Genomic DNA, 10,004 nt, shown 5'->3' with positions numbered 1-10,004 from the left:
CTAAATGATGAAATTAAACTATATATCTATATGTATATATATGTATATATATATACATATGAAAAAATGTTCCAAATCATTCCTGATTGGAGAAATGCAAATTAAAGCAGCTATGAGGCACCACCTATGAGATTGGCTAAGATTAGAAAAAGGGAAAATGATTATTGTTGGAGAGGTTGTAGGAGGATTGGGACTTGAAAGCACTGGTGGTGGAGTTGTAAACTAATCCAATCATTCTGGAGAGCAATCTGAAACTATGCCCAAAGAGCAGTAAAACTGCTCCTACCCTTTGACCCAGCAATTCCAATTTTAGGTCTATATGCAAAAGAAATCAGAAAAAATGGGGAAAGTCCTACATGTTCCAAAATAGTCATATAAGCTCTTTTTGTAGTGGCAAATATTTGAAAATTGAGAGATGTCCATCAAAAGGGGAATAGCTGGACAAACTATGGTAGATGAATGCTAAGGAATACTATTGTTCTATAAGAAACCATGAGTGGTTGAACTTTAGAGAAACGTGGAAAGAATTATATGGAGTGATGCTGAGGGAAGGGAGCAGAACCAAGAGAACATAGTACACGATAAGAACAACATTGTGAGTTGATCAGCCTGGATGGATATGGCTCCTCTCAGCAGTTAGAGAGTTAGGACCATGCCAAGAAATCTGTTATGGATAATGTTATCCCCATCCAGAGGAAGCAAACAATAACAAAAAGCCATAGAATCTGAACGAATACTATCTTCACCTTTCTAAAACTTCCCTTATAGATTTTGTTTCCTCTCCCATTGTTTTCCTCCCTTGGTCCTAATTCCTCACACACAAAAGGAAAAAAAAATATGTAAACACGTTAAGCACAGATGAGCAATTACAAGTTTTACCAGACTGTGCACCACTGAGGGAAGTGGGGTGAGAAAGGGAGGGTGTAGAAAAAAAGTGTAACATAAATATAGACAGCCTGCAATTGGAAAAATCAAATAAAATGTCCATTAAACCTGAAGAGTGATTACTAAAAATCTGGAGATTGAGTACTCATGACCTAAATTCATACACGGGACCAATTCTTTTATTTCTTGCAGAAATAACCTACAGACACATGAAGAATGCACCCTACATGGTCAAATTGAATATGTGTGTGTGTGTGTGTGTGTGTGTGTGTGTGTATTATATATATATATATATATATATATGCACATAAATCATTTTAACTATTACAAATACTACAAATACACATAAATATTCATACACATATAGAATATACAATTATATGTATATTTATGCATAATATACACACATATACACACATACATATATATATATATATATATATATACATATATATAATATGCCATATAGTATGGAGGCACGTTCAGGGGCAGAAGGTGGCTGACTATGGAGTATACAATTACAGAGAGTGAGGAGATCTTGAGAACTATTCCATCAATTTCCATCATTCCTTCCTAATAATAAAAACTCCCTCACTAATTAATTATTAGAAATGGAGAAGTTTCCCTCTACTGTGACAGGTTATTATGAGCAGATGAGGCAGAACTCTTGGCTTTGCTCTACAGCATATAGGATATACTCATATGGCAATATGTGAATGTCAGTTTTTAACTAAATCATTTTGCATCTCTTGGCAGATATGATCAAAACAAATTTTATTAGTTGGATAAATTCAGTCAAAAACTACAGCAAGTTTTGGGATGGATTGGTCATGATGGACATGAGAATTTTTGTAGGATGTTCAAAGGGACAAGGGGAAGAATTTCTTGAATTCTTGGAGTTTACACTCACCATTCCTGTCCCATCTCAGCATATATGCATATTCTGATTCCCATTGGCTGCACCTCTAACTTCTTCCTTCTGTTCATGGATTTCCTTGGGCATCATCACACCCAGGCACAAGAATTTATAGGTTAAAGAATGAACTCCATGGGTTGTAGGCTATTGCTAATATCTACTGATATTGGAATAAAGCCTGGGGTCTCTATTTCCATATGGGTGAACTCTCTAGATTCTTTTTTAGCTTGAAAACTCATGATCCTAACCATTCTTACCTAACCTGTTTCTCTCTCTGTCTGTCTCTCTGTCTCTCTCTCCCTCTCTGTCTCTCTCTCTCTCTCTCTGTCTGTCTCTCTCTCTCTCTCTCTCTCTCTCTCTCTTTCTACCTCTCCCCTACTTCTCTTTTCCTTCTCCTTTTACAAGAGTTCTATAGCTGGAGGGAAAACAGTTTAATTTCCCAATTGTTATACCTTGATGTGATCCTGTGCCCACTACAGTAATCAGAGACACTGACAGGGAAGGGATGATGATCCATCTAAAGATGGTGGGTGATTAAAGACTGACAGATGCACTGAGGGGGTTCTCAGCCCTCAGAGAGGCCTTATAAAGAAGACTGTACTCCAGGCAGCCTTAGACCTCGGCTTCAAAGACCTTGGTCTAGTGGACTCCAGTCTTGCCATGGAAGCCCTGGTGATTTTGGCATCAGCTTCCTGACTTCATGGTCAGAACTGGTATCTGAGTCTCTGGTGCTCTTGACATTGACCTCAGTCTGAGATACCAACCTGAGGCCCTGGTCCTTTAGCACTAGACTTAATGACTCAAGTCTTGGGCCTCTAAGGGTCTGCTTTCTGAAACCTTTTTAAGATATGATGTAAGTCATACTTGATCTTAACTTTTTCAGAGCGGAAAAATGTGGGGCCTGGCAGTCACGGCTTGGGGTGGTATCTTTGGCTACCACATCCTGGCTCCAGCCTCTAGATGGCCCTCCTCTCCCCTGCTCAGTTAAAGACACTAGCTCTAGATTGCCTGAGGGGTCACTATATCTCCCATATTCATCTCACTGCTCTATTTTGGTGAGTCCCAAAGTTGGTTTTTAGGGATGCATTGGGTGAGAAGGCATTTTGACGACAATATGACCAGAAAATTGTAGAAGAAAGGATTGACTGAATTTAGAAATTGCTGGAAAATGAAGATGTGAGAAGGGGCAGCTGTAAATTGTAGGAGGAGTCATCCAATATCTGAACTTGCTTTACAGGACTAAGCCTGGGTCAGCTAATGGAGGTGTATAATGGTGAGTCTTTCTCCCAGAACTTCCCTCCCCTCCACCATTCTCCTTTCATCTTAGCTTGCCAAAGGGAAAAATCAACAGAGTAACCAGATCAAAGAATATGGAGAAAATGTTGGAGAAACTTGGGAAATTAGAATTGAGTCTGCCAATGGGAAGGGAGCAACTTCAGAGAATTCAAGCTTTGAGCTTGAGAATTACCCCTCTCAGCTGCACCCATAAGCTGTGACTCCCTTATCCCTGCACTACTAGGAAATGAGAGCTTGTAGCTGAGAATTGAGAAATGTGGCCAGACAGGAAACCAATCTTCTTATTGGGATTCTGGGAACCACGACCATGCAGCAGGTTAGGGCTACTGGCATTTCTTGGGGACTTGATTATCAGAACCTCTTAAAGACCACAGGGAAATGGGAGGACAGAGGGCCATTGGCAATCTGTTCTAGAGCAGGGAGGTTTTATCCTGAAAGCTAAATCCCAGAAGCCTGTGGAGGAGGTAAGAGGGTGACTTTTCTAATAGGTTGAGTGTTCTGAGGGGCACTTATGAATCCTGGGTCTAGAGTCCATTGGGTCTAGAGTCCATTGGGAAAGACAACATGGATCATAAACCCATATCAAATATTCTTTTAAAAAACTGCAACTGTATTTATATAAGCATATATGTATATATATATGTATTTTGTATGTATATATGTATGTGTCTGTGTGTGTGTGTTGGAAAAGTTAATCATTGAAGAAAGAGTGAGTAGGGAATGCATAATGCAGGAGTTATCACCAAAGGAGAGTTTCAAAGAAAAAAAAGGATCTTTAGAGACCTGGTTGATATGGAAGGCATTTCCAGGATAGAAGACAGCTAAGTCAAAGAGTAGAAGAGGGACATGGAGCATTGTGTATGAGGAATGTATGAACATTGATTAGACTTGGCTGCAAAATGTGAAGAATGTATGAACATTGATTAGAACTTGGCTGCAAAATGTGAAGAAAGGAGTAATATATAAAAAGATTTGAAAGATAGATTGTGGTTTCCAATGACAATAAAAATAACATTTGAAAGAAAAATGGAAAGAAAGCCATTGGAGTCCATTGAAAAGGGGAATGATGACACCAGAGCTGCACTCCACCACATTTACTTGTGCAGTTGTGTGGAGGGTGGATTAGAAAAGAGAGAGGTTTGATGCAGGGTGATCAATGAAAAGATAATTGAAATAGCTTCAGTACTACTTGATAAGAGACTGAGCTTGGGAAGGTACTATAGGAGAGGAAAGTATAGGTAGCAATGGACATGCCCCAAAATGGCATCTGATCACATATGTGGGGTGAGGCCCACTGAGAAGTCGGGTGTAACATTGCTTCTCTGGAGAACTTTATGAAACAGGATCATCATGCAAGGGCATCTTTAGCTCTGACTGACTTCCCCATGGTCCCACTTAAGTTGCTCTGGGGCCCTAAGAGGCAGGACACTGAACACAGAAGCTGCTCTGCCCTGAAAAATGAAAACATCAGGAGCCCTGCTGGAGACCCTGTGACCTACTCTTTTTCTTTTTTGAGAATCGATGGGGATATGAATTAAGACTTCATTGTGGACCAGTGAGGGTGGATAGGGTGTGGTGGCTTGGCAATCAGGAAAGACCCACAGCATTCCTTCAATGGTTCCCAGTGGCATTTGTTCTCCCCAGAGGGGCTCAAGAAGATTTCATATTGGGAAGAAAAAGAAAAGTCTCCAAGGTTTATCTAATATTGGATGTAGTCTTGCCCAGGGCTTTCTGTTGGTCTGTCTCTCAGAAGGTCATGAGTCATGGGTCAGCCCACGAAACCACTTGAATGAAGGATGGTGAGGATGGTGATACTCTTCCTCATCCTATGAATTGGTCCCGTGTATGGCCTAGTTTTAGTTAACCTCCATAACACGAAATGGACAAAAGGATTTCTGCAGAGATAGCATTGGAAAGAATAGGAAGATGTTTGGAAGATCAAGCAAGAGGAATTGCTTGAATTGATTCGTTATCTATGGCCAATATTAACAATGATGGTGGAGCCTTCTGAGGTCATATTGGGCTGCTCATCACAGTCCAATAAAGTGTACTTGAATCCCCACATTGTGATGCTATTTTGGTTCTTTTTGATGGTGAAGAACAACAGTCAACCAACCTTATGGTTAATTTGGACACATTTCTCTTTCCTCTCAACCTATAATGTCTTAGTAACATCACTAGGCCAGCACTTGGTCAATCACCTTGGGCTTTTAGCCTCCATATTGGATCATGTGATGAACTTAAACTTCTGAGAAGTCATGCAGTGCTAGGAAGAAAATGCTTACTGATGGGCAACATCTGGGCTTGCTTTACCTCTTGAACACTCCCAGGAGTTATTATGACTGGAAAGGTCCATCTCTCACTATCTGAAGGAAGCCATTGACCACAAATCAGAAGGGACTTTAGCTTTTAATTTGTCTCAGGAAGGCAAATCTGTTTTTGTTTCATTGAAGAAAATATCATTTTAAAATAATGATAATTTTTATTATTTCATATTTTTTACTTTACTCTAGTATATAGATTATATTTATATGACAATAAATGAATGTCCTTTTTAAAATAAATCATTCTTTATATCTCAAAATAATTTTTGTTAATAGGATATACAACCAAAAAACAGTAAAAAACATTTGGGTTGGAGAGAATAACAATATTGAATGGGGTAGGAATCCACCATCTTGCAACTTATTCAGAGAGCAAGGGGGATCTGGGGAATCAATCTGTTCTATTTGCTACCATCTGTTTTTTTAGGCCACCCAATGCTCCTCCAATGGATCAGTCTAGTCCTGAAGGTCTGATTTTCCCTCAAATGAGGGAGATTCCACCTGTTATTGGTGACCCTGAATCTCCCTCTGAGTCTGAGATCAACAGAAAACAGAGCTTCGTTTAGCATCTGAGATACGTATGGATGATGGTGGTAGGATAGAAAGCTTCCAGTAAAAGGAAAGCTGCTTTTGAACAGTTCATTTCAACACAGCAAAACTCCAAGGGAAATGGCAGCCTGAGAGTGGAGTCGTAATAGCTTCAGACACAGACATATGAGGACTTTGAAGAAGATATACACCTCTTGAGAGGTGCCAGCCTGGGTCAGGAGAGGAAGAGAAGGGGGAGAGCCAAGGAGCTCAGGCAGGATTTCATTTCCCTTCAGTGCTGTGGGGTAGGGAAGGGGAATAGATGCAAGCACCATTTGATTGCTTCCCAGCTTCCTCTTCCTCATAGGCTAACATTTTGCTAAATGCAATTGCTTCTAGTTTCTGAAAAAGGTGATTTTGATCCCCTCTCCAATTCTGGCACCCTTGGGTTCATCCTGGTCACCTTTCCTTAGTTGCTATTTTTCCTTGGCGTGACTGAGTCTAGTATCAGAACTACCAGATTCTGGCTTGCCTCTTTTTTTGACCATATATTCATTCCCTCTTCATAAATCTGAGTGGTAGACTATTCCTTGTTTTTTCTAATTTGCTTATGGTATCACCCTTCATGTCCAAATAGGATGAGATATTGATGGGATAAGATGTTGATCTGTCCTAAGTTTGAATCCTATTGCTTTCCACTTTTCTCAGAAATTTTGTTTTTCAAATTGTGAGGTTTTATCCCAAAAGCTGGAGTCTTTGGTTTTACAAAAACTAGGTTGCTATAGTTCTTTACTACTATTTCTGGTGTATCTAATGTATTCCCACCATCCACTGCTCTATTTCTTAGTCAGCATAAGCTAGTTTTGATTGTTACTGTTTCAAAATATGGTTTGAGAGCTGATATTGCTAGATCACTTTCCTTTTATTTATTTTTTGTTAACTAATTAATTCCCTTAATATTTTTTATATTTTGCTATTTCACGTGAATTTTTGTTTTTTGTCTATTTCTCTAAATTAGCTTTTGCTATCTTGATTGGTATAGCATTCAATATCAATTAATTTAGACAGGACTGTCATTTTTATTATATTGGCTTAGCTTACCCATAAACAATTGATGTATTTTCAGTTATTTAGAGCTGATTTTCTGTGAGAAATTTTTATAAGGACAGTGGATTTTTGTATCTCTTTTTCTATTTGGTCATTTCTACATTTTAGGTAGTTGTTTCCTTTTTTGAATTTTTCTCCTTCCTCTCTTATAAGACTTTTAAGCTCTTTTTAGGTACTTCATTACTTCTTTCTGGACCTGAGACCACTTTGAATTTTTCTTTGGGGTTTTGGGACTTTGACATCATTTGTCCTTTTCTGAGTTTGTGTCATGGTCTTTTCATAGCAACATAATAACTTTCTATGGTCAAATTTGTGAGTGTGTGTGTGTGTGTGTGTGTGTGTGTGTGTGTGTGTGTGTGTGTGTATGTGTGTGTTTATTTATTTGTTATTTTTTTTTGGCCTCTTCACTTTCATTTAAATTTTAGTTCTTTTTCAAAGGCTGAAAGGGGCACTGCCTCTGGTTTCTTGTGCCACTGGTTTCAGGTCCTTATTATTTATCTTTTATGGTAATGATGTTTCCCTAAGCTATATAGGGAACCCCCATTTCTGATGCTGCACTGAGGGGGTTGAACGCAGGGTGGTGGTGGTGCAACTGTAGTCCATAGGGATCTGGCAGTTTACCTGGTAATGCACTGGTGTCTTAAAGAGAGGAGCTTGTGTCTGAAACTTGGGGAGGGGAGAGATTTTGTTTTTTTCTTGAGGCTCCACTAAAACATGTGATGCTTTGGCCTCTAGAGGATGCCTATTTGCCTGGTCCTTTGTGAAAGCATGTGATGGTTCTTGGAGCTGGAGATGGCTGGTTCCCATAGTTATGGTTCAGCATGTGAGGGATCCTGGTAATGATACTGACCCGGTCCACCACACTGGGTCTCAGGTTGTCTTGTATGTTTGCTGGGGTAGAACTTGTTACTGGGTGTTTGGGATGCTGCCTGCCCTGGCCTGGGCTCTCCTGTTCCCCTTTTACTAAAGTGAGACAGATATTTCTTGCAGGTGTTCCGATTTTCAATCTAAAATATTGTTTTCCCTCTTTTTGCTTATTCTGAAATTCGAGGATTTGCTTGGAAGTTCTATTATGTGGTTGTGTAGAGCTGAAAATGGGAGACTTGGAGTGACTCTGTTATTCTGCCATTTTGCTTCTGGAGATCTGGGCTACAACTTTCAGTTGGATCTCCATATAACATTGTTCGAAGTATAAGGGACTTGAAGAACCATCTGGTCAGTTTCTGTATAATATGTGAGGAAGCTAGGACCCACCGTTCATTCTGGGCCAAGTTGGGACATGATCCCAAATCTTGTCTCCTAGCCCAGTGATCCTTCTTTTCTAGGACCTCTCTGTAAACCTGAGCTCCAAGCCCTTCCAGCTCCTGTCCTGTCCCCGGGGACAGATGTGACCTTCTGGTGCATCCTGCCACCAGACTCATACCCCCAGACCATGACATTCATTCTGCAAAAGGATCAGAATGAAGAACCCTTACAAAACAAGACTGGAGAATGGGAAAAAACTGATTTCTTAATTTTATCTGTGAGGCCCCAGGATACTGGGAACTACAGCTGCACCTATCATCAGAATACAGGTTCTTACAGGGTTTCAGAGCCCAGTGAGACTGTAGAGCTGCTAGTAACAGGTGAGAGAGAGAGACTGGGCCTGGGTACCACAGAGCAGAAGGACTAGAGTCATGGCCTGTGAGCGAGAAGGAGAGTATGGGAGGGGATCCCATGAGGGACTGGGGTGAATATCATAGGGCAGAGAGTCTGGGACCCCAACACTTGGGGCGAAGGATGGAGATGGAACTAAACTACAATAGAAGCCCAAGGGATGGGAGAGTCTCAGCATCTGTTCCTTTGCTGAAAAGGGTCATCATGGAATGGAATGGAATGACAAAGAAGACTTAGGAGTGATGACTAAAGGGTCCTGGGAATCTTTCCCAGCATACCTAGCTCCAAGAGGGGAACTTGGGCCTCTAATGTCTCTCCTTTGCCTTTCAGAGATCCTCCCCAAGCCCTTCATCTCAGTCATACCTAGCCAGCTGGTGGTTTCAGGAGATAATGTGACCCTCTGGTGTTGGGGGCCGATCCGAGATGTGAGATTTGCTCTTTGCAAGGAGGGAGAGGAAAGATGTGTGGGGATCAGAGAGTCCACCAAAGGTGGGGCTGAGTTCCACCTGACCCATGTGAACATCAAAGACACGGGACATTACAGTTGCCACTATGACCTTGACAACATCAGTCTTGTCCTCACACTACCCAGTGATCTCCTGGAACTTACTGTACAAAGTGAGGAACAGAGGAAGATGGATCCTCTGGAGGGAAATGATGATCCCTCCCTTAGCCCAGGCATAGGAGTTTAGCTCCAGTACTTTCTATTCCTAGGAAGGGAAGAGACAAAATTTCTCTTGTGTCATTCCTAGGGCCATGCTAGGGAGGGGCACTGGGGAAGGCTTGGGACATGGGCATTCTCTTTGCAACTCCCACTCACATATAAGTAGGAAACATTCTGTTTTACAGGTGAGGAGGATATATTCTCTCAGCACACAGGTAAGACAGTGGCTAAGAAGTAGAACTTTCAGAATTTAGGCAAGGGGGTCAATGTGTCCAGACCTCCCTGGTCCAAGCCCAGCATTAACCCCCAAAGGATGGGAAGGTGCTAAGGAGCAGGGGAAACTAGACAGGAGGGGTGGTGAGGAAAGGGAAGAAAAGCTGGTGGACTGATCTTCACCTTCACCTTTCATCTCAGTGTCTGGCTATATGGTGATCACATTCCTCCATGTTTTCATGTTCTTCTTCCTCTTTCTCCTTTGGGCATGTTTGAATTGTCAACCACCCAGACTGGTGAATATAGCGGGAATAAGCACTGGGCTGAAATGTGGGGTCTCAGTTTTCACATCTGAGAAACCAAGAGTTTGACATAGACCAGGCATGTCCATTTTTTCTTTTAAAGTTTTTATTGA

The 10,004-nt window shown here is 41.1% G+C and overlaps 1 protein-coding gene across 1 annotated transcript; it reads left to right on the top strand.

The window, feature by feature from the left end:
- Positions 1 to 3,404: 3,404 nt before the first annotated feature.
- On the top strand, positions 3,405 to 9,404 carry LOC141509825 (immunoglobulin superfamily member 1-like). Its single transcript, XM_074219645.1, has 3 exons — positions 3,405 to 3,413; positions 8,360 to 8,681; positions 9,043 to 9,404. The coding sequence occupies exons 1-3, from the start codon at positions 3,405 to 3,407 to the stop codon at positions 9,402 to 9,404; spliced, it is 693 nt and encodes a 230-aa protein (XP_074075746.1).
- Positions 9,405 to 10,004: the final 600 nt, after the last annotated feature.

This window comes from Macrotis lagotis, chromosome 1, assembly GCF_037893015.1.
Source record: "Macrotis lagotis isolate mMagLag1 chromosome 1, bilby.v1.9.chrom.fasta, whole genome shotgun sequence".
NCBI lineage: Eukaryota > Metazoa > Chordata > Mammalia > Peramelemorphia > Peramelidae > Macrotis > Macrotis lagotis.
Note: the sequence above shows the minus strand (reverse complement) of the source record. Positions and strands in the feature narration are given on the sequence as shown.

Excerpts from the sequence above, each read along its gene's own strand:
- LOC141509825 (XM_074219645.1), top strand. Across the intron at positions 8,682-9,042 it reads TGTAGAGCTGCTAGTAACAG|AGATCCTCCCCAAGCCCTTC; the intron begins GTGAGAGAGAGA and ends TTTGCCTTTCAG.